This window comes from Somniosus microcephalus, chromosome 12, assembly GCF_052327205.1.
Source record: "Somniosus microcephalus isolate GS21.2 chromosome 12, FLI_Smic_1.0, whole genome shotgun sequence".
Classification (NCBI taxonomy): Eukaryota; Metazoa; Chordata; class Chondrichthyes; order Squaliformes; family Somniosidae; genus Somniosus; species Somniosus microcephalus.
This window is the reverse complement of record NC_140998.1, coordinates 126796203-126821612: the sequence shown is the minus strand read 5'-3', so window position 1 is coordinate 126821612 and position 25410 is coordinate 126796203. Positions and strand designations below refer to the sequence as shown.

The following is a 25410-nucleotide window of genomic DNA, read 5'->3' as shown; positions in this document are numbered from 1 at the left end:
CTTTGTGCTGGAGAGGAGATAGGGTCAAATACGACGGTGAGGTTGCGAAGAGTTTGTTTCAGCCAGGGACAATGGCCGGGGAGGGGAATGGAATTGGTAGCAAGGGTCCGATGTCTGTGGCGAGGAGAAAGACAATCACTTCAGTCTCCCCAATATTTAACTGGAAGAAATTATGCCTCTCGCTTGTCAGACTGCTTGTCCAACATCCAAGACAAGCAATCTGACAACACAGGAATGGGAGGGGTTGAGAGACGTGGCGGAGAGGTAGAATTGTACATAGTCAGCATACATGTGGAAGGTGACACCATGGGCCCGATTTTGTGGCTTGTGTGGGAAATGGTCGGATTCCCCCAAATGTGGGGTTCTCACACACAAAAAAATGTCAGCCAGCTCCACGCAATTTTCCCTCAAGTGGCCAATTAATTCCCAGCATGTGGGAAGCCTTGCTAATTGTCCATTTCTAGTCAGAAAGCCCCACAGTATGATGTCATCATTCGTGGTGCTTTCAAGGTCCATAGCAAGCACTGCATCCTCTGAAGGCTTCCAAACGAACCATACAGGATGGCAGAGGAGCCTGCAGCAGCTGTGGCCAGTGCCAGACCCCGAGCTGCCTCCAAATTCGACGAAGCTTTACTGCAGGCATTATTGGATGGGGTTAGGGCCCACAGGGAGGTCCTCTTCCCTAGGTCAGGTAGGAAGAGGCCTCCCACTGAGACCAAGGCTGCATGGATGCAGGTGTCAGCAGATGTCAACTCGAATGTGCATGTAATCTTGGCATCACATCTCTAACTCCTTCCTCTACTCCCCCACAGGACCATCCACAGCCCCCGTTACCACTGTGGAGGAGGAAGAGGCTGTGCAGCTAGACTCCTCAGAGGAAGCTCCAACCTCTGAGGGCGCAGCGTCAGCAGAAGTAAGCGCAACCAGCACCAGCGCAGACACTCACACCTCGGGGGGACCTTCGGGACATAGAGTAGTGTTGTCACCTGGTGCTTCACAGCTCACAAGTGAGCCTCAGCAGATTCTGGAGACAGGGACAGCAGTGGAGAGTCCTCGTCGGAGGGCGCAGGACTCTGCCAGCTCAGCTCAGCTGCGCTGCATGTCAACCCTCTGCCTCTGGGTCTATCCACAAGGGAAGAGGTGATATATCTCCATGCACAGATGCAGGAGTCTCTGGCAGGTTTTGTCTCCAGGGTCGCTGCGAGTGTGGAGCGAATGGAGGAGTCCATAGCAACCATGAGCAGAGCCTTTGTGGAGTCATTGGCGCATGAACGCATCACTATGGAAAGGTTGGCAACCTCCATGGAGGAGATAACTCGCCAAGGTACGGAAAACATGGTGAGTGCTCATAAGAGAATGACATCTCTTGAGCAGCGTTGGCCATCTATTGAACAGAGAAACCAGACCTTCATGGAAGTCCTTCTGAGTAGGACTGCCAGTGCAGAAATGGGTCCCCATGACCCCCTAAAGCGCAGCAAGGTGCTCTCAAGCCACTTCCAAGCGCTGGCCCCTTCTGGCCTGTGCAGCTTCACGTGAGTGAGCAGCAGCCTGGTGCTGATCCTGCTGTTCCTGGTTCTACTGCTGCCGCCTCTGCTGCTGGAGATCCTCTAATGGCAAGAAGGGAAGGAAAAAAAGGCGTCCCATGCTTCTCATAGATGCCTCCGCTGAGGAAGCGCTGAGGGTGGCGAGAGGGGCTTCCCAGGAGATCGCATTGGAGAAGTGTGTGAGGCTCCAACCTTCCACAGCTGTGCCTAAGCCTTGAAGAAGTAGCCCCAAGCCTGCAGCAACAAGGTCCTTCACCAAACAAATGCTGTCCCTTTAAATCGCAGCTTTCCCGAATGACCTGCAGCTGACAGCAAGCAAGCCGGCAAGCTTCACGCCAGGTTTCATCAGCGGGGTTCCCCGCAGGCGTGTTTAGCGTGGGGAACCCCACAAAATCGCAACGGCCCCTGAAAATCGGCTTAAACATGGAAATAATTGGTAATTAGTGTTCCGGCGGGCAGGACTGAATCGGGTCGCGGAGAAACGGCGGTCCGAAACTCGGATGGGGTGGGGAATCAGGCGGGGGGGGGGGGGGCGGTTGCGACCCGCTTTTTCGGCGATTTTCAGCCCCCAGCCGCATGAAAAGCCGCCCGACGGCTGCCAGAAAAATCGGGGCCCATGTCTCCAGATGATCATCTGAAAACACAGCATCAGTTTCCATATGTACACTGATGACTCCCAGCTCTACCTCACCTCCACCTCTCTTGACATCTCCACTCGCCAGTACTGGATGAACAGAAATTTTCTCCAATTACTGTAAATATTGGGAAGAACGAAGTCATTGTCTTCGGTCCCTGCCACAAACTCCATTCCCTAGCCACCGACTCCATCCCTCAGCCTAGCAACTGTCTTAGGCTGCACCAGACTGTTTGCAACCTTGGTGTCATATTTGACCCCGAGATGAGCATGTGACCACATATCCGCGCTATCACTAAAACCGCCTATTTCCACCTCCGTAACATCGCCCGACTCCACCTCTGCCTCAGCTCATCTGCTGCTGAAACCCTCATCCATGCCTATATTATCTCTAGACTTGACTATTCCAACGCACTCCTGGCCTACCTCCCACGTTCTGCCCTATGTAAACTTGAGGTCATCAAAAACTCGGCTGCCCACGTCCTAACTCGCACCACGTCCCATTTACCCATCACTGACCGACATTGGCTCCCGGTTAAGATTTTAAAATTCTCATCCTTGTTTTCTAATCCCTCCATGGCCTCGCCCCTCCCTATCTCTGTAATCTCCTCCAGCCCCACAATCCTCTAAAATATCTGCGCTCTCCCAATTCTGGCCTCTTGACCATCCCCGATTTTAATCGCTCCACCATTGGTGACCGTGCCTTCAGCTGCCAAGGCCCAAAGCTCTAGAATTCCCTCCCTAAACCCTTTCGCATCTCTTCCTCTACTTCTTCCTTTAAAATGCTCCTTAAAATCTACTTCCTTCAGCTTCCCAATATCTCCTTATATGGCTCAGTGGCAAATGTTGTTTTAGAACACTCCTGTGATGCGCCTTGGGACGTTTTACTATGTTAAAGGTGCTATATAAATACAAGTTGTTGTTATTGTTGTAGATGTCGCCAAGGCGCAGAATGTAGCTGACGAAGAGGAGGGCCAAGCATAGAGCCTGAGGGATGACTTGCAAATGTGTGAAAAATCAGATTTCCTTTTACATTAACAATTAATTTACTGTTGCAGCATTACGGAGACCATCCTCAAGATAAAATGCAAAAATCAAGCAACATTATGTAAAAATTCATTTTGCTTCCTATTGCTCCAGCCAAATGAAAAACCTAGATATGTGACTGTAAATGTGACACAAAAAGATAAAAAAATCTGTGATGGGTTTATCGAGTACATATAGTACCTCCTTGACATCAAAACACGACATGACTACAGTCGAGTTTACATGATGTTAAGTTGCCTATTGTTATAATCTGCATTATGTTTTATCCTGGCTTGCTTTGTATAAGAACATAAGAAATAGGAGCAGGAGTAGGCCATTTGGCCCTTCGAGCCTGCTCCGCCATTTAATAAGATCATGATCTTCTTCCTCAACTCCACTTTCCTGCTCTATCCCCATATCCCTTGATTCCCTTAACATCCAAAAATCTATCGCTCTCTGTCTTGAAGAAACTCAATGACTGAGCCTCCACAGCCCTCTGGGGTAGAGAATTCCAAAGACTCACCACCCTCTGATGAAGAAATTTCTCATCTCAGTCCTAAATGGCCGACCCCTTATTCTGAGACTGTCACCGCTGGTTCTGGACTCCCCAGCCAGAGAAAACATCCTCCTTTCATCTACCCTGTCAAGCCCTGTAAGAATGTTGTATGTTTCAATGAGATCACCTCTCATTCTTCTAAACTCCAGAGAATAGAGGCCTAGTCTACTCAATCTCTCCTCATAGGACAATCCCCCCGTCCCAGGAACCAGTCTGGTGAACCTTCATTGCACTCCCTCTATGGCAAGTATATCCTTCCTTAGGTAAGGAGACCAAAATTATACACCATACTCCAGGTGTGGTCTCACCAGGGCTCTATATAATTGCAGTAAGACGTCTTTACTCTTATACTCAAATCCTCTTGTAATAAAGGCCAAATTACCATTTGCTTTCCTAATTGCTTGCTGTACCTGCATGTAGGCAAATGATATGTTGGCCTTCGTAGCGAGAGGGTTCGAGTACAGGAGCAAGGATGTCTTGCTGCAGTTGTACAGGGCCTTGGTGAGGCCACACCTTGAGTATTGTGTGCAGTTTTGGTCACCTTGTCTGAGGAAGGATGTTCTTGCCATGGAGGGAGTGCAGCGAAGATTCACCAGGCTGATAGCTGGGATGGCAGGAATGACGTATGAGGAGAGATTGGGTCGATTGGGCTTATATCGCTGGAGTTTAGAAGAATGAGAGGGGATCGCATTGAAACTTATAAAATTCTAACAGGACTAGACAGACTAGATGCAGGAAGGATGTTCCCGATGGCGGGGGAGTCCAGAACCAGGGGTCACAGTCTAAAGATAAGGGGTAAGCCATTTAGGACAGAGATGAGGAGGAATTTCTTCACCCAGAGAGTGGTGAACCTGTGGAATTCTCTACCACAGAAGGCAGTAGAGGCCAATTCATTAAATATATTCAAGAAGGAGTTAGATATATTTCTTAAGGCTAAAGGGATCAAGGGATATGGGGAGAAGGCGGGGACAGGGTACTGAGTTTGGATGATCAGCCATGATCTCATTGAATAGCGGAGCAGGCTCGAGGGGCCGAATGGCCTACTCCTGCTCCTATCTTCTATGTTTCTATGTTAACTTTCAGTGATTCGTGTACAGGGACACCCAAGTCCCTCTGAACACCAACATTTCCCAATTTCTCACAATTTAAAAAATACTCTGCTTCTCTATTTTTCCTACCAAGGTGGATAACTTCACATTTCTCCACATTATATTCCATTTGCCATGTTCTTGCCCACCTACCTATCCCCTTGAAGCCTCCTTGCATCCTCCTCACAACTTACATTCCCACCCAGCTTTGTATCATCAGAAAACTTGGATATATTACATTTGGTCCCCTCATCCAAATTATTGATGTAGATTGTGAATAGCTGAGGCCCAAGCACTGATCCTTGCAGTAACCCACTAGTTACAGCCTGCTAACCCGAAAATGACCCATTTATTCCTACTCTCTGTTTTCTGTCCACTAGTCAATCCTCAATCAATGCTAGTACAGGAAACTTTGTGCTATCCGGCACCGACGGGACCGAGCTGTTGCCGTTCCCTCAAAACTGCCGGACACTCCAGCTCTAATGTTGAAGCATACAGAGGTTTTCATCTCCGTATCTGACAACAAACACTGTTGCTTAGCAACAGCTTCTAAACAGTCAGCTGCAGCTGCAAGCGTCTCTAGCTGAAGCTGTTGCTATAGCTACAGACCTTGCAGTGCCTGACTGGGAAAAAAAAAGCAACGAAAAGAAAAAAAATGGCTCCTGATTTCTGCCGGTGGCTCGAGCTTGCCGGACATTTAGCCTCCGGATAACACAAAGTTTCCTGTATATTACTCCCAATCCCATGAGCCCTAATTTTGTTTAAAAACCTCCTGTGTGGCACCTTATCGAATGCCTTCTGAAAATCCAAATACACCACATCCACTGGTTCCCCCTTATATATTCTGCTAGTTACAACCTCAAAAAATTCTTACAGATTTGTCAAACATGATTTTCCTTTCATAAATTCGTGTTGACTCTGCCCAATCTTATTATTTTCTAAGTGCCCTGTTACCACGTCCTTAATAATAGATTCTAGCATTTTCCCTACTACTGATGTCAGGCTACCTGGTCTGTAGTTCCCCATTTTCTCTCTCCCTCATTTCTGAAATAGTGGGGTTACATTTGCTACCTTCCAATCTGCGGGAACCGTTTTAGAATCTATGGAATTTTGGAAAACGACAACCAATGCATCCACTATCTCTATAGCCACCTCTTTCAGAACCCTAGCATGTAGGCCATCAGGTCATGGGGATTTATCGGCTTTCAGACCCATTAATTTCTCCAGTACTTTTTCTTTACTAATACTAATTTCTTTCAGTTCCTCATTCTCGCTAGACCCTTGGTTCTCCACTATTTCCGGGAAGTTTTTTGCGTCTTCTTCCGTGAAGACAGACACAAAGTATTTGTTTAATTTCTCTGCCATTTCCTTATTCCCCATTATAATTTCTCCTGTCTCAGCCTGTAAGGGACCCACATTTACTTTCGCTAATCTTTTCCTTTTTACATACCTATAGAAGCTTTTACAGTCTGCTTTTATGTCTCTCGCTAGTTTACTCTCATATTATATTTTCCCTTTCTTTATCAATTTCTTGGTTCTCCTTTGCTGAATTCTAAAATCCTCCCAATCCTCAGGCTTACTACTCTTTTTGGCAACATTATAAGCCTCTTCCTTTGATCTAATACTATCTTTAACTTCTCTTGTTAGCCACAGTTGGACCACTTTTCCTGTGGGGTTTTTGTGCTTTAAAGGAATGTATATTTGTTGTAAATTATGTACTGTATTAATTCTTTAAATGCTAGCCATTGCTTATCTACCGTCATACATTTTAATGTACTTTCCCAATCTACCTTATCCAAGTCACCCCTCATACCTACTTAGTTTGCTTTGTTTAGATTTAAGACCCTAATTTTGGATTGAACGAAATCACTTTCAAACTCAGTATAAAATTCAATCATATTATGGTCACTCTTCCCTAAAGGCCCCTTTACTAGAAGGTTATTAATTAGCCCTTTCTCGTTGCACAATACTAGATCTAAAATAGCCTGTTCCCTGGTTGGTTCCTCAACATACTGATCTGGAAAACTATCTTGCATACATTCCATGAATTCGTCCTCTGCACTATTACTGCAAATTTGGTTAGCCCAGTCTATATGTAGATTAAAGTCCCCCATGATTACTGTATTACCCTTGTTACATGCGCCTCTAATTTCCTGATTTTTACTCTGCCCGACATTACAACTACTGTTTGGGGGCCTATAAACAACTCCAACCAATGTTTTCTGCCCCTTGCTATTTCTTAGCTCCACCCAAACTGATTCTACTTCTTGATTTTCAGAGCTAAGATCCTTTCTCTCTACTGTCTTTATGCCATCCTTTATCAGGGCTACCCCTCCTCCTTTTCCATTTTGCCTATCTCTTCTAAAAGTTAAGCATCCTGGAATATTTAGTTCCCAACCTTGGCCACTTTGCAACCATGTCTCCGTTATGGCTATTAGATCAAACCTGTTCATTTCTATCTGCGCTATTAATTCATCTAGTTTGTTGCAAATGCTTCACGCATTCAGATATAGTGCCTTTAACTTTGACTTATTTCTATTTTTCCCTGATGTCATCTTAGTCTCTGATGCCTTATTACCTTTGTTACTCTCTGTCCCTTCCTGGCCCACTCTGCTTATTTTTACCCAAAACTCTACTCTGCTCTAGAGCCTTGACATTTCTCTCGCTGCTTTTAAATTTACTCTTTCCTGGATCCTCTCACCACCCCCTTCATTCGTTTAAAGCCCTGTCTACTGCCCTAGATATTCGGTTCGCCGGGACACTGGTCCCAGCCCGGTTTAAGTGGAGCCCATCCCAACGAAACAGCTCCCTCTTCCCCCAGTACTAGTGCCAGTGCCCCATGAACTGCAACCCCTTCCACCCACAGCACACTTTGGGCCACGCATTTAAACCTCTAATCTGTTTGTCCCTATGCCAATTTGCGTGTGGTTCAGGTAACAATCCAGAGATTATTACCTTTGAGGTTCTGCTTTTTAATTTGGATCCTAGCTCCTCAAACTCCCTCAGCAGAACCACATTCCTAGTTCTACCTATGTCGTTGGTTCCTACGTGGACCACGACAACTGGATCTTCCCTCTCCCACTCCAAGTTTTTCTCCAGCCGCGAGGAGATGTCTTTAACCCTGGCAACACAACCTTCGGAATTCTCGGTCGCAGCTGCAGAGAACAGTATCTATCCCCCTGACTATACTGTCCCCTACCACAACTACATTCCCTTTCACTCCCCCCACTTGAATGGCCTCCTGCACCATGGTGCCATGGTCAGCTTGCTCATTCATTCTGGCAGCAAGAAACTCATACCTGTTGGACAAGGGCAAAGGCGGAGGCTCCTGGGGTCCCCTTACCTGCCTGAGTTGCAGTCACACCCTCCTGTCCCTGACCACTAGCCAGACCTGTACCACTACCTAACCTAAGGTGTGTGACTGCCTCCTGGGTCAAAGTGTCCAGGTAACTCTCCCCATCCCTGATGCCCCGCAATGTCTGCACCTCAGACTCCAGCTCAAAAACTCAGAGCTGAAGTTCCTCAAGATGCAGACACTTACTGCAAACATGGTTGTCCAGGATCACAATGCTCTCCACAAACTCCCACATGCTGCAGTTGCAGCACACCGCCTGCACTGCCATCCCTAAACAACCTTGTTTTATTTAATTAAATTGAATTAAATTTGTAATTAGGTAACTTAGTTTACAGTGTAGTTTCATGACTACTTACTTTATCTAGATTAAGTTATGGGTACTGAAATTGAATTATCTACCTGTAACACAAAGCACTACAAGTAGTGTAGGCAAAAAGCAACAACTCCTTCCCCCCTTACCAGAAATTTCCACTCTTTCCAAATTCCCAAATACTGTAATACACTCTGTTCAAGTCCACTCTGTTTAATCCCTCTCTGTGCAGACTGCTGATATGTTTTGTAATCATAGAGAGATTTGATTTAGCATTTTGTTATAGATGTATAATGTTCTAATTCATCTAATACTATACAAATGTGTGGCCCAGATTAACAATAGATCTAAAAATGCTATACCGTGTTTCAACCCTCCGAAGTTTTCATTGCATGTACAAATTTTAATGCCCACAGATTGACCTGACCGGATTGTTTGCTCATAATTGCTCCATCTTCTTATAAGGGTGGGGCTTCCTACAATATTTAAGAGAGACTCTTTCAGTACAGTATTTTAGTGCCCATAGCGACTTTTATTTTTGTGAAAATGGAATCAAATAAAAAAGTACACACACACAAATTTGAATTTGAAGCACAAATACAAAATGATCACTGCGCTAAACAATAGGTCAAAGTCACAGACTAAATTAGCAAAACAATACGGTGTCACTCAAACAGCCATCAACAAAATCTACAAAGAACAACAGGGTTCTATCTTGAAACAGGTTGGAAGCAGAGATTTCAGAAGTGCCATGAAACAGTTGTGCACTTCCAAACTCAATGATGTTAGAACAAAACTTCTTGAATGGTTCAAGGCAGCATGCGGTAAAAATCTCCCTGGAAATTTCATGAAATTTTATTAGAAAAAGCTGTCAAAATCACAGAAGAAATTGGGTTTAGCGAGCACTCTAAAGTTAACTTAGGGTAGATCAAAAGATGGAAAAAATTTATGCCACAACTCATAAGAAAATGGTCAGAGAAGCCAATGAAGCGACCCCTAAAATGACAAACTATTAGCTCTCATCAAGTGTGCTTGCTATACTTAAAAGTGTCGGCCTTGTGACATATTCAACCTCAATAAAGCTAAACTTTTCTGGAAGTTTTTGCCGATGGGACTCGCACCTTTTGCAACAGGATGCGTGCTTGTAGGAAACAGAGAAAGCAGTGCATGACTTCATCTGGGCACCAATATGGACAGATCTGCAAAGCTTTCTCTTCTGTTCAACAACAACAACTTGCATTTATATAGTGCATTTACCATCGTCATCGGTGAAAGTGAGCAGTCAAGATGTTTCAGAAATGTTTGACACTTCCCTGGAGGCATCAGTTACTGTTTTGGATCACTTCTACAATTTTTGAGCACTACATTCAATCTCTGGACATAAAATGTCAAGCTCGCGATAGAAGCGTGTTAATCATTATGGATCATGAAATTTCTGGCCCAACCAATGTGCAACTTGTGCATCTTCCAAAAAATACCACTTCTAAGGGTCAGCCAATGGACACTGCTGGAGTTATCAATATCTTCAAGGCTCACTATCGAATGTTTTTTGCTAAAAAAAAGATTAGCTGCTTATGAAGCCAGGACTAAAGTCTGGATCAGTTTGCTGGATGCCATGAATTTCATTTCAAAAATGAAACAGACAAAAATATCTGATTTTGTTAAAAACTAACCCTTACTACAGTGAAATTAAAGTCAAATGTTGGATTTTTTAAACATTTTTTCTTATTCTTGAAATTGCAAATGCCTGCAAAACCATCTGGACGTGTTTGCAAATGTTTATAAGGAAAGCCACCCTATTGTTATAGTACGTCAAATATTATAATTTTGTCTGCTCTGATAGGGTATAACATTAGGCGGCCTTGGCTACAGTTAAAGAAAAAGACTTGCATTTTTATAGCGCCTTTCACGACCACTGAATGTTCCAAAGTGCTTTAAGCCAATGAAGTACTTTTTGAACTGTTGTAATGTAGGAAACGTGGCAGCCAATTTGAGCACAGCAAGCTCCCACAAACAGCAATGTAATAATGACCAGATAATCTGTTTTTGTTATGTTGATTGAGGGATAAATATTAGCCAGCACACCAGAGATAACTCCCCTGCTCTTCTACAAAATAGTGCCATGGGATCTTTTACGTCCACCCGAGCAGACAGGGCCTTGTTTTAACGTCTCATCCGAAAGACGACACCTGACAGTGCAACACTCCCTGAGCACTGCACTGGAGTGTCGGCCTAGATTTTTGTGCTGAAGTCCCTGGAGTGGGACTGAGCCACGGCTGACACTTAAGAAGAAATGTGAATGAGTTGAGCCATGAGCATCACCATAACCGAGCGCCTTTTTAAAAAAAAAATTGTAATTTTCTTCCCCTTTAAAATTCTCTCCCGTCATCACCCAACCAAGGCAGCAGCATTCTGCCAACTGTATCTCGCATATCTTCTTACTTGACTTGTCTTTCCCCAAATGATCCCAGCTGAAATCGGGAACTCTCTGTTTAACAGCACAAACCCACGCACTATCATTCTAAGGCCAATCATATTGGTCAACCAATACTGGTCAACCAATTGGCCGAACTCCACAGTGCACACTCTGTTTGCATGTCTGACTTTTGAAAATAAACATTTTCTGTAATCAGTGGGTCACTGTGGTCTTTGCTGTCAAACATCTTTACTTTAGAATAAAGCCAAAAATCTTGACGAGGGCTAGCATTGCAACAGGAAAATATTGACACAATCGACTTAACTCAAAGCAAAATTATCAGCCTGCAGGAAACAAAGCAGTACATTTTTTTGAAAAATAAGTCAAAATAATGATTTACTGACAAGCAGACAGAAGTGCAATTTGAAAAGGAACAGAACTTAATTAGCATAACTGATCAGCAGTGTGACTATTAAAAAGGTCCATAACCCCAGACTATGGCCCAGAAATTCGGGTCCCAACGCACAAGTACGTACGGGGTACTCACGCGTAGGCCCAACGAAAGTGCCGGTTTCGTGCATGCACTGCGCATGCGCGGGAAACCGGCACTTCCGTTCCCCTGAAAGAAGGGGTTCAGAGGTCGAACGCGTGTGCTGGAGAGGCAGCGCGTGCGCATCGAACTTACGTTTTTTTTGTAGGTTTCTCCGGGAGGGTAAATCTCCAGCAGTTACACTTTTAAAAAGCAGGCACAAGGCCTGCTTTTAACAAGGTAAGTGGTGAATTAATTAAAATTAAAACATTTTTTCCACAGGTTTATTATTTTTAAATACTTTAAAGAAAGCTAAGTTTATTTTTAGCCCTGTTAAAAAATGTAATTAATTTTTTCAAAAATTTAAATTATTGTTTAAAATAGTTATTTCATGTAATTTATAGTTTATTTTAAAAATGTGATTTAAAAAGAAAATTATTTGAGGTTTTAGTGATGTTTTGGGGCTTATAGTATTTATAGGTTTGACAGCTCTTCCTGTCAAATTTATGAATGAAGCATTCCCTGCTACCATTGGCTCTCCATGGCCCACGTGATCCCAGGGGACACATCAAACTAACTGCGCCCCTGGGATACGCAAGCACTGCGCGCCGGCAGTTGGAGGAGGCCCAGGATCGGAATCCCACGCGGGCCCACAGCTCAACGGCCAGCGCGCTAGGTAAGTGCAGGTCGGGGGCTTGCACCCGCGGGAAGCCCCCGACCCGAATTTCTGGGCCTATATTGTTGCTAAAGCAACACAAACCAAAACTTAACTTGCATGCTCCTTTTTCTGCTTGTACATTTTGTTTTTGGTACTTTTTTTTAAGAAAAAGAGATCCTGCTCAGGGTTTCCTCAGTACACGGATATTCAAGTTGAAATGGATATTCCTCGTGCCTAACTGTTTCTAATTCACCTTTGGCAGCCATCCTTTCAACCATTATATCCATGCCCTCTGAACTCCCTCCCTGAATCTTTCTGCTTCTAAAAGCCCTTCTCCTTGACCATATTCTCAGTTCCAGCCCCTAACCTTTTTCCTGTTTCTTGCTTGGCAGCCACTATTTTTCCTGTTCCATAGAACATTTTGAGATGCCTTTCTACACATAAGGAGTCAGATAGAAATTTAAATCATTAAAGAGTTAAGTGGTTTGCACCGTCTTAACTTCATGCCTTCAGATTTGCTTTGGAAAATTGATTTCTCTCAAAATAGTGTACTAGCCTAAAAGCCATTGTACGCTATATGCATTATTTTTTAAAAATGGAAATTTCCAATTAGCCCAGGGAAAGTGAAAATGCATGTTTCATTATTTACTTTTCACACAATAAGGTATTTGCACTACAGTGCACTCCTCATAATTCAAAGTTGTTCAATGTGAATTATCTAATAATTGGAGAGGGTGCAGAGGAGATTCACCAGGATGTTACCTGGGCTGGAGCGCTTCAGCTATGAAGGGAGACTGGACAGGCTGGGGTTGTTTTCCTTAGAGCCGAGAAGGCTGAGGGGGGACCTGATTGAGGTGTACAAAATTATGAGGGGCATAGATAGGGTAGAAAGAAAGGAACTTTTCCCCTTAGCAGAGGGGTCAATAACCAGGGGGCATAGTTTCAAGGTAAGGGGCAGGAGGTTTAGAGGGGATTTGAGGAAAAACTTTTTCACCCAGAGGGTGGTTGGAATCTGGAACTCACTGCCTGAAAGGGTGGTAGAGGCAGGAACACTCAAAACATTCAAGAAGCATTTAGATGAGCACTTGAAATGCCATAGCATACAAGGCTATGGACCAAGTGCTGGAAAATGGGATTAGAATAGACAGGGCTTGATGGCCGGCACAGACACAATGGGCCGAAGGGCCTCAACCTGTGGAATTCTCTACCACAGAAGGCAGTAGAAGCCAATTCATTAAATATATTCAAGAAGGAGTTGGATATATTTCTTAAAGCTAAAGGGATCCAGGGGTATGGGAGAAAGCAGGGACCGGGTATTGAAATTGGATGATCAGCCATGATCGCATTGAATGGCGGAGCAGGCTCGAAGGGCCTAATGGCCTACTCCTGCTCCTATCTTCTATGTTTGTATGTTTCTGTGCTGTATAACTCTGACTCTATGACTACATTCTTTACTCAGTTTTCTTGTTTTTGATCCTGTTTGCCTTGCATATAAACATTTGACCTTATAAAAAACTGTACAAATCATATCACCTTTATCTTCAAATCACATGACTGTCAAATTACAAAGCTGTACCTGTTATCATACAATACAACTGTTATAGATTCCACTGTATCAGAAATGTTAAATTTCACATAATACTTCAAAACAAAGTACTTCCTCGGGTATCTTTCGCACCCCGTCCTTAACCAAAAGTGTTTTCAGGAATCGACCAACACCACTCTGAAACCAGCTGCAAAGAGACACTTGCATGTTGCCTGGGATAAGCTGGCCCTCATTGTTTGTACCCTCAAAATTTCCTCATAGATGCAGTCAGTCATTTACTGCTCTGCCACAGGCTGCACTGTAGAACTCCCCAGAGCCGGCAATCGGTGAAATCAGTTGAACTGATCTAATATTGCTGTTTAACACCCCATAAAAAGTTAAGCCTTGTTGGAATAGGTGCAACTGGGGTTTTAACAGCGTATTGACTGCTGAACAAGCATTCTGGCCCTGAAAAACTAATTTTATATTTGTGGAATGTTAAATTTCTCCGTTATGATAACTTTCTTTTTAAATCTAGTAATTTTTAAGTTTGTTTATGATATTTCAGCTTCTACCTTTAACCCAAGTGTATGTCCCAATACTTATTTTGCTCTCTGTAAAAACTTTTAAAAATGAATTGATAATCAGTGCTTTTTATTTCCTGGTTTGCTGCCTCTGAGAATTCTTCAATGTGATTGGCTGCTTAACCAGCTTGATGACGTGACATCACTGCTGCTCTATGCTAGGGATCCCCTTTTGACAGCGCTACAATCAATTTAACGTCGAGAAAGCTAGTTTTCGCCAGAGATCGCAAGGCCAGCTTTCTTCGAGGTCAGCAGCGATTGCCGTCACTTTGCCGCTACTGCAAGTTCCTGGCCATCAAATCAACAATGTAACCAACCAGACAGCACGCTTCACTACATAGTGAAAATGCAAGAAATTATACAGTTTTGCGAAAGCCGTGATTTTCTTAAACTAAAATTATAAACAGATAATAGACAATTGGGTTGCAGATCATCATTTTCATTTTATCTGATTTGATGACGCTCTCCATACCAAAAGCCACAATAATTTAAAATTATTGGAACAACAATCTCAGCACAATTTACAAGAACTATAAGACACTGGAACAGAGTATACAAAATACTCCAGGAACTCACAGAAGCTGTTTTTATAAGGAGATTTTCCTGAAATGAAAAATATTTAATCAGGTTTAGCTATGCATATTTGTTTTTCTAACTATTTTAATCTGTCCCACTTGTTAAGATATTTGAGACCGTTGAACTCGTCCAACACTAATTCCTGGAAATCTCCAGTACTCCAAGATGACGTTGTATGAATTGACAGTGTTGGATACAAAGTTTGCACTTCTCAACCTCTGCTGAGCCAAGCACTGCGTGCTAGTAAAATTTTATTGCAAGAGTATACAGTTCTCCCAAAAGGAAACTCAACTAATGAAACATATTAAAGGACTACACACTTGAACAGCACTATAACCACAATATTTTATTTACTTTCAGAGCAAATGCTTGTTTTTGGCTCTTTTGTACTCCAACGACAAGAGATATTCATGTCAGTTTCTATTTCTTGCACCCACTATCAGCATCAATCAATGCCTACAGCAGAAATGTGATGCACATTTCTCTACTCTGCTACAATAATGCATCTTAGCCCCAACCTTGGAAGGACATTCCTTACTGTACTAACGTGCAACTCCCATTTCCTACATCAGCCATCCTACAGCCTCTCTCCACAAGAAAACCATTTTGATGCTATGGACCTTCACTCACCAGATTTTAGTGGAGCCTACCCACATGAGCAATCATATAAGGGGCACAATCTTCCAACCAACAAAAGGAGAAACCAATCATCTCATTGATTTTAGCCAAGTTCCAACCCGCATATCAGATGTAAAAAACCAGTCTGCCACTTAGTCCCTGATTTCAGCAAACTTGTTTCTCACAGCAGTGAAAGGATCTGAAAAGAAGTCTGTGATAGATGTGGTCACGTACAGTGAAGTAAATGTTTAATTGGTTCCTGAAAAATTAAGTTTTTCTTGCTCACTGCAAGCAAAAACTTTTTTTCTCTCTTGCATCACACTTACACAAATAATGTGGGAGGAAGATAGCTCAGGGAGAATAAAGGGCGGCTCAGGACCCTGCGACTGCATTGTGGCCCTGTATGGATGGGAGAAAAGTGAAAAGGTGTTCAGTTGCTGAACTGACTTACGGGCTGGATCTTGCTGGAAAGATAATGGCATGTTAACAATGTACCCTGTTATTAATGTGCAATCAGCCAGCAAATTCAGGGGATTAAGAGATAGGGCGTGAGTTGCGAATCTCCAGAATTCACTGGTCGATTTGCGTCAATCCACCATTTGCTTTGCACAAATGGCATCTCGCCCTCAGCCACCCCGCTATTGTTAAGAACTTGCTGGATTTGCACATTAATTCTCCATTAAACTTGCCATAGAAAGTTAAGTCTGGTAATTAACAGCGCAAGTACCCTTTTAACAACGTGGGAATTGTTTATGCAATGCCAATAAACCTCTCTGGCACAGAAAGCAAACAATTTAAACTGTGGAGTCTCATTTCTTCAGATGGTAAATTGTTATTAGAGATTTTTTAAATGTCATTTAAAATTTTTGAATTTTTTTCTAACTTTTCTGTTCTGTCTCTTTTCTTCCTCTTAATCTAATCTTTGTTCCCTCTCTTTATTTCTCTTTCTGTTCCTGATTTGACTCTAATTCACCCACTCTAATCACCTTCCTTCTCCATCATTCCACTGTTTCTTCCTCAATCCTTCAATCTCATGTTAAGGAGATACACTATTGGTCCCACCATTCACTGAGGTCCCTCACCACGCCATTATCAGCTCACACTGCCAGCAAGTTACGCCGCAAAATGATTTTCAGCTGAAGAGTGCAGAAAAAAGTCTAACGGGTCATGCCGCGAGATGCTCCACTCCGACAATATCCGCCCCCACTGACTATGCAAGGAGACACAGGGACCCCAGACACCTAATACCAGGCCTGCACGTTGAGCAAAAACCAAACCAGAGTATTATTCCTTATAAACATCAACTGCTGGCACACTCTAATCTTTCTGTAATTTGTTAGAAAAAAAACCTAGCGTGTTATCAGCCTCTCCTCCACACAGTTCCAAAATGTGCTTATTACCTAAAGCTGGGTTCTGATAGTTTGAGTGCACAGGTAGCTGCAGAGTGTGATATTGATGCATTCTAGGGGTTTTAGTGTTTTCACTCAACTGACAAAGTGATAGGTCTGGTAAGCCCCATGAAGTCGAGCTTCAGGCTTCTCAGTAAGATCGACCACTGACTAGGTAGTTTTTGTTCCTGCCTGTTACTTGTTTGTTGGTACATTCCCAAACTCTACAGTTGTGATGTATTTCTTGAATCCAATCAGTTAAGAAAGTAACAATATTTAACATCTCAAGTTTGATGCCCGCCCTGTGATGGACAGAGGCATATGCTCATCACAAGACTATATAATATTAAACATTTAAACATTAAACAATGTCAACATTTTCAAGTACAATGGGTCACTTATCGGATAGGTTATTTCTCTGCAATAAGTTGTTCAATTGGTCATGATTCAAACACAGGCGTCTATCACATAGGGTCAGCTATGATACTCAATGTGGGCAAGAACGTGGGGCACACCGGCACAAAGTAGAATTAAAACATGCCCCAAGAGCTCAGCATCTGCTTCAACAAACTCAGCAATCAGGCTTGGGTGGCACGAAAAAACAGGCAGAATTTTGTTCTGACACTTTATGATGCCCTTTGACACCTTTCTACCATAATGGACGCATAATAGGATACTGGACCAGCGATGATGTATTGTTGAATTTCGGAAGGACTTTTATCTGGAGCTAAAAAATTCACTTTTACCCGTGACACTCATGAATTATTGACGATTCTCACTTAGAAAACACGACATTATCCTGTGTCCTTGATTGTCATTTTCTAAATTTCTGCTGGTGATATTTTATAGCGATACAAATATTGCACAGTTGAAAATATTGCTCAGAATGTCAACCACCCACTGCAATAAAATCCTTTACTGCAAAACACTACAGTGACACTACCTATCGGAAACATGTTTCACTCTAGGAATCTAACACACAAAACACTACAGTGACACTACCTATCGGAAACATGTTTCACTCTAGGAATCTAACACACAAAACACTACAGTGACACTACCTATCGGAAACATGTTTCACTCTAGCAATCTAACACACATAACACACACAGTGACACTACCTATCGGAAACATGTTTCACTCTAGGAATCTAACACACATAACACTACAGTGACACTACCTATCGGAAACATGTTTCACTCTAGGAATCTAACACACATAACACTACAGTGACACTACCTATCGGAAACATGTTTCACTCTAGGAATCTAACACACATAACACTACAGTGACACTACCTATCGGAAACATGTTTCACTCTAGGAATCTAACACACAAAACACACACAGTGACACTACCTATCGGAAACATGTTTCACTCTAGGAATCTAACACACATAACACTACAGTGACACTACCTATCGGAAACATGTTTCACTCTAGGAATCTAACACACATAACACACACAGTGACCCTCAAGATTGAGAAAAATACAGAAGCATTTAAATGAACAAAATCTACAATACTAGCACAAAAAATGCCCAAATGCAAAATAGCTGCAGGTATGAAAAGTTGACACTTCTTTGTGATCCAAAGATAAAAAGCATCTTTCATAACTTCAAACAGCAATGGCCATACAGAGCACTTCACTGGTGCATGGCCAAAGCTTTCTTTTACAAGTGTGAAAATTGCACCAGTCGGGAGCATTATTTGCTCTGTGGATTGTGGGCCATTTTCATAAACGAAGCAAAACCAGCAATAGTCATACCAGCGGTATAATTTCCCCTGCCTTTATTTTAAGGTTTCTCAAGAACCAAATAGCCATTGAAGTGAAAATCCAGCAACAATCACTATTCATAACACGGTAAAAAATTACGGATTGCCTGCGCTATGTGTTCCACTCCAAAGTGTTTCAAAAATCCCAATTCTCCACAAAACTGGACCATGCAAAAGAAATTCCAATTTTTAAACTGAAGTCAGCATTATACAAAACAAGATTCGTTCTACTCTGTGTAGAAATTAACATTGCCAAATTAGGTCCAGAATAAACACATCATCAAAATAAAGAGAAGTTGTCTCGTAAACCTTAGCCCTGGAGGAAGGCTGGCCGGCAAACTGGACAGAACTAGAGACCAAAGCCACTGCTCGTGTAGGGCGTTAGACCGGGTCACTCCGACTGCTGTTCTACAGGGGTCGAGCACTGATCACAAACCAACTGGTGGCTGCTATGTTATGGTACTGGTTGGACACTTTGATCAATCCCCCTGATTTTGTTGCCAAGATTCAGAGGAAGCTCATTGGGACAAGAGGAAGCACTGGGTCTCTGCTGTGGTTCTGAATCACCCGCTTAGGGAGGGTGGTCAGGCGCTGGCGTGCGTCCACTCCCAGGTTATGGCTTTCCGCCTTCAGACCTGCGAGATACCTGGACGCAGAGGCTCTTCACGAGCGATGTGTACTGGCAACTTTTTTCTTCTGCCAGATGCCCGGTCTGAATTATGACAGGCAGCTCCTTTTCATAGTGTTGCACGGAATACATGCACCCTTACAGGAGCTGCCTGTCCTTTATCCGGAGGCGATCAGAGTCTGGAACATGGTTGCCTCCAGCAGGAGCTCGCCCCCGTCAGAAATAGCGGCCACCCTGTCGACATCGTTACCTCGCAATCCACAATTCTGGGCTGTCGGCTTCGGCGACACGAAACTGGCGGAGCGTAGGACTCTGGCTGCGAAGGTAACCAGAGTCCGGGACGAACTGGATGGCAGCCGAGTGGGCCAGATGTCGCCTGAGGTGTTGGCAGCCCAGATGCTACATCCGCCCTATGGCAAGATGGATCAGGTGCTGAAAGCCGCAGTCGGCACTGACTGCACGTGGCTGTGTTGAGGAGGCTCAAGCGCTTGGAGCGATTTCGTCTGATTTTAACCCCAGTTTGGACGGAGTTTTCTTGTCGGCACGAGGCCCCGAAACCGCCCTCGGGAGCCTCCGCCTCACAACTTGAGACACATCCCTCGGAAATTCCTCTGTGTCATTTCCATTCTGCACAGAGGGTTTCCCTGTATCGGTTGCTCCTGCACACTCTCCAGTTCCATGCTCTCCTCTTGTGTCCCTGGTGTACCATCTTGCCGCCCAGCAGAGGTGGGGACCCCCAATGTAAGGCTCCCTACTCGAGAATACTTCCCTGCATCACTGACATGGAGAGTACTGCAGGGAGCAGTCACATCTAACATAGTGCTGAGCCGCATTACCAAGCACCGAGTCCTCATGTAATTTCAGCAGCCTGGAAGAAACGGTATTCCACAGTTACATGGAGTGCGAGATGCTACAGCCCCTATTTTGCTACATAACAACAACATGCATTTTTGGGGTCCCATGAGGAGGGTTGTTCTGGCTGCCTATCTCTCTTCCACGGTCTTGTCAGTGCCTGGGTGGCCCTGGAGAGGGAACCTACAGTGCCCACCGGTGCATCCGAGGCCTTCCGCGACCGGTGGGCACCGCAGGACGTTAATTGTATTAATTGATCACAATAACAAAATACTGATTTAGTTCATGTTAAGTTTCTTTCAGTTTGATTTGACCTCGGTTAGATTATTTTTAGTGGTGCCCTCCTAAAGGGGGCACTTGTGGTACTGATTTCTGCCCCATGACACTGGGGCTCCCAGTGTCACCTCTACTGGTCCAACTAAAATAGGCATACTGGATGGTGATATACAGTATTTATAATGAAATCCTAAAGGTTTGATAAAATCTTTGTCCATGTGAACATATGGAGATTTTTCAGCAGCTGTTTGGATATCTCACTTACTTTGGGACAAAGTAAGAACATTAGAACAATTCACCTGATGTTGAATTTTAGGTCATAGGAAGATAATTAATACACTAAAAAGCAACTACCACAGAGCTACAGGTAGAACCAAAGATCACACACTGTAGCTTTCACCCAGATGTAACACATGGCCAGTGACATAATAAAACTCAGTACGCACTTGGTTTGAGTATAAAGCAAGGCTTTAATCAACTTGTTTCAGAACATGGAGGTCTAGTTGTACTTCACTAGTTCCTGTCTTACAAAATGTCCCTGGACAAGCTGGGCCCACGCCCGAGTATTTATACTCCTTGGACGGCACCACCAGCTGGCCGTCCAGCGTTATTTCATGAGTCGTTTCTTTATGATGATGAGATTTATAACAGCCAGTTTATTAAACAGTACTTCTAGGATGTCAAATGCCTTTCCATCTTTTAACCACAAATGTATTCTTTATTTTACATTATTCTCAGCCAATTAAGTGCCGTTAGATACAGATTTCTTTTTTAAAATTGCCCGATTCTCGCAGATCGGCATTTATAAAACAGCATTTTAAAGTATTCAATGTAAAAATAGAAAAAAATCCCTATCAAGAATACACAGACTCTTTCATCAATCAAAGTGCTGTGAAAGGAATGATTTGTTTTGATCATTTGTTTGCTGTACTGGCATTAATCTGGCATGAAGCAACTATGTGACCTTAACCAAACAACCAGCACGACTGCTAATATATGTAACCCCAAAAGGACATTTGTCATAGGCATTCCAATTAATAAAAACTTCTACAGACGAGGTGATTGAAGGAAATGTTACATGGATCACTTCAGATAAATTATGTTTGCTGTCTGAATCTCCACAGTAAAGAGCCATCCCACTACATCCCACTAAATTAGAAAACATTATACTCCAGGGAAAATGTCAAGTAAGGCATATATGTAGCAGGAGTTATATGGAGGACACTGGAGGGCTGGCAACAGACTACAAGGCAATAATCAGATTGAGGGAGGAGTCCAGCTGATACCCAAGATTGATTGTTGCCAACGATTCATTGCCAGGCACCCAGTGTTTCTCCTGTTATAATATTTTGTATCAGTCTTTACAGTAGAAGACACTAAGAATATCCCAACACTGGACAAACAGGGGGCTAAAGGGGGGGAGGGGCTAAACACGATCAAAATCACTAAGGAAGTGGTACTCGGTAAAATAATGGGACTCAAGGCGGATAAATCACCTGGACCTGATGGCTTACATCCTAGGGTCTTGAGGGAAGTGGCGGTAGGGATTGTGGATGCATTGGTAATAATTTTCCAAAACTCCCTGGACTCGGCAAAGGTCCCGGCAGACTGGAAAACTGCTAATGTAACACCCTTATTTAAAAAGGGCAGTAGACAGAAGGCTGGAAACTATAGACCGGTTAGCCTAACATCTGTGGTAGGTAAAATTTTGGAGTCCATTATTAAGGAGACAGTAACAGGACATTTGGATAATCATAATTTAATAGGACAAAGTCAGCATGGTTTTATGAAGGGGAAGTCATGTTTGACAAATTTGCTGGAGTTCTTTGAGGAAGTAACATATAGGGTGGATAAAGGGGAACCAGTGGACGTAATGTATTTAGACTTCCAAAAGGCATTTGACAAGGTGCCACACAGAAGATTATTGCTTAAGATAAAAAATCACGGGATTGGGGGTAATATTCTGGCATGGATAGAGGGTTGGCTATCTAACAGAAGGCAGAGAGTTGGGATAAATGGTTCATTCTCAGACTGGCAATCAGTAACTAGTGGTGTTCCGCAGGGGTCAGTGCTGGGTCCCCAACTCTTTACAATCTATATTAACGATTTGGAGGAGGGGACTGAGTGTAACATATCAAAGTTTGCAGATGATACTAAGATGGGAGGGAAAGTAGTGAGTGAGGAGGACATAAAAAACCTGCAAGGGGACATAGACAGGCTAAGTAAGTGGGCAGAGATTTGGCAGATGGAATACAATACTGGAAAGTGTGAGGTTATGCACTTTGGCAGGAAAAATCATAGAGCAAGTTATTATCTTAATGGCAAGGAACTGGAAAGTACTGAAGTACAAAGGGATCTGGGGGTCCTGGTGCACGAAACTCAAAAGATTAGTATGCAGGTGCAGCAAGTGATTAAGAAGGCCAATGGAATGTTGGCTTTCATTGCTAGGGGGATAGAATATAAAAATAGGGAGGTATTGCTTCAGTTGTACAAGGTATTGGTGAGACCGCACCTGGAATACTGCATACAGTTTTGGTGTCCATACTTAAGAAAAGACATACTTGCTCTTGAGTCAGTACAAAGAAGGTTCACTCGGTTAATCCCGGGGATGAGGGGATGGACATATGAGGAGAGGTTGAGTAGATTGGGACTCTACTCATTGGAGTTCAGAAGAATGAGAGGCGATCTTATTGAAACGTATAACATTGTGAAGGGGTTGGATCGGGTGGATGCGGGGCAGATGTTCCCAATGATGGGTGAAACTAGAACTAGGGGGCATAGTCTTAGAATAAGGGGCTGCTCTTTCAAAAACTGAGATGAGGAGGAACTACTTCACTCAGAGGGTGGTAGGTCCATGGAATATGCTGCCCCCAAAAAGCTGTAGAAGCTACATCATTACATAAATTTAAAACAGAAATAGACAGTTTCCTAGAAGTAAAGGGAATTAAGGGTTACGGGGAGCGGGCAGGAATTTGGACATGAGTCTAGGTTCGGATCGGTCATGGCCCTGTGGGTAGCGGAGCGGGCCCAGGGGGCCGTGTAGCCTGATCCTGCTCCTATTTCGTGTGTCTAATTCTGTTAGTTTCAGGAGATGGTTCTGTGATAGTAGATTGGCGGTTAGGATCAGATCAGCCATGATCTTATTGAATGGCGGAGCAGGCTCGAGGGGCCGATTGGCCTACTCCTGCTCCTATTTCTTATGTTAATAGGAGTGTCTTTTTACAAACGATAATTTCTTGTGATGCACTGGTGAAAAACTGCGATGAAAGACCTTACCGAATAATCAGTTTATCTTGGATCAAGACTGTAAGTACTAATGAACATATCGAGTGATTGTGCGTCAGCTTTTTAAACAACTCCTTGTAAAGTTGTCTTAATGTGACTTTTGCTGAACTTCAATGGAATTACTTCTGTCACTCAAGATTTGAAAGCAAGTTTATCCCCTACTTCACTTGGGTGTCAGCCTTGGCTCAGTGGCAGCACTGTCACCTCTGTGTCAGAAGGTTGTGTGTTCAAGTTCTACTCCAGAGGCTTGAGCGCAGAATCTACGCTGACACTTTGGTGCAGCACCGAGGAAGTGCTGAACTGTCGGAGGTGCCGTCTTTTGGATGACGTTAAACTGAGGCCCTGTTTGCCCTCTCATGTGGATGTAAAAGATCCATGGCACTATGTAAAGAAGAGCAGGGGAGTTCCCCCAGAATCCAGGCCAATATTTATCCCTCAATTAACACCTAAAACAGATTATCTGGTCATGATCTCATTGCTGTTTGTGAGACATTTCTGTAATCGAATAGGCTGAGCATTTTCCTACATTGTAACAGTGACTACACTTCAAAAAAGGTACTTCATTGGTTGTAAAGCGCTTTGGGATGTCCTGAGGTCGTGCACGGCGTTATATCAATACAAGAGTCCAGCATTTCCTATAAGTATTGAGTTGGAAGGGAAGTATGAAGGCTATCCTAAATGAGTAGATGTGGAAAGAAATATCAGCGTAGTCTGGGTGGAATCGGTTGAAATAGCGCTAAAGATTGCAGAATTTTAAATGTAAGTGCATTGCGCCCATAACCACTTTACAATGGGGTATCCGCGATCGTTCACGGGTTCAAAAGTCCATTCACCCGAAGCAGTCTTTGCCCACAAAACTGGTCAGAATGTTGTTTCTGCCGATTGCGCCCGTTTGGGGGTTTTCTTCACATTGCACCCAGGGTCTCGGGTGCACAGGCACCCCTGGTCCAGCATTAATCACCTGTGCTTGCAGTGACCAGCACTTAATTGAGCCCTGACCCAGGTCCCGCGACCAGTGGGCGCCACGGGGACTGGAGTGCATCATCAACTCGCGAAACCAAATTTTAATTTGATTTGTTAAGATTTAGTTGAATTTTTGTTTAGTTACAGTCCAATTGGTTTTTTTTTGGGTTCAAATAAAAAGAGGACCCAGGTCTTGTTCACCTGCTGCTGCAATGACTTTAAATGACTTTGAATTCAGTTTAAATTAGTCTACCTTCAGTCAATTACAGCAGAGCAGGACACACCTGTGTGGCTTCAACTGCCAGTTGGTGACAGGTTTTATGGACCGAGGGCAGATCAAGGCAGTCAACTGAAGCCAATTAAAAAGTAAGACCAAGAGCATTGAATCAGTCAGTTGAAGACTGGCTCATTTCCTGGCAATCCCACTCCTCTGTGTGATGCTGGAGGATGCCCTGTTCCAGTCACCAATCACTTACGGTCGATAGGCTGCTTGATTGCGCTGCTTCATGGGAGATTTTAAGTTTGTGTTTATGCTAATGAGCTTACGCAGAGACGTGAGTGTGACTGCATCTCGGCAAAACCGGCGCCATGTCCAGCGCATTCTGCTGATTGTGCCCCTAGCGGAAAGCCTATGCCAAGGTGCGCCCCCAAGTCCAAGTCACAAATTGTATATAGGTTACCCAAAGGGTCATGCAGCACATTTCAGATTTCTGTTGTTATTTCAGATTCCTTCAGTGGGTTCAGACACTGCGCCAGTTTTGCCGAGATGCAGTCACGCTAAAGTCTCAATGCTCTTGGTCTTACTTTTTAATTGACTGCTGTCA

The 25410-nt window shown here is 43.5% G+C and overlaps 1 protein-coding gene across 1 annotated transcript in view; it reads right to left on the bottom strand.

Moving 5' to 3' along the window:
• Positions 1–19342, bottom strand: part of LOC147109517 (gephyrin-like) — a 513341-nt gene extending 493999 nt beyond the window's left edge. Inside the window, exons 1-3 of the mRNA XM_086002318.1 lie at positions 19229–19342; positions 15871–15883; positions 15746–15769 (exon numbers count right to left, since the gene is read on the bottom strand). Coding sequence (XP_085858444.1) covers positions 15746–15769; positions 15871–15883; positions 19229–19342 — 151 coding nt within the window. The remainder of the gene's footprint in view (positions 1–15745; positions 15770–15870; positions 15884–19228) is intronic.
• Positions 19343–25410: the final 6068 nt, after the last annotated feature.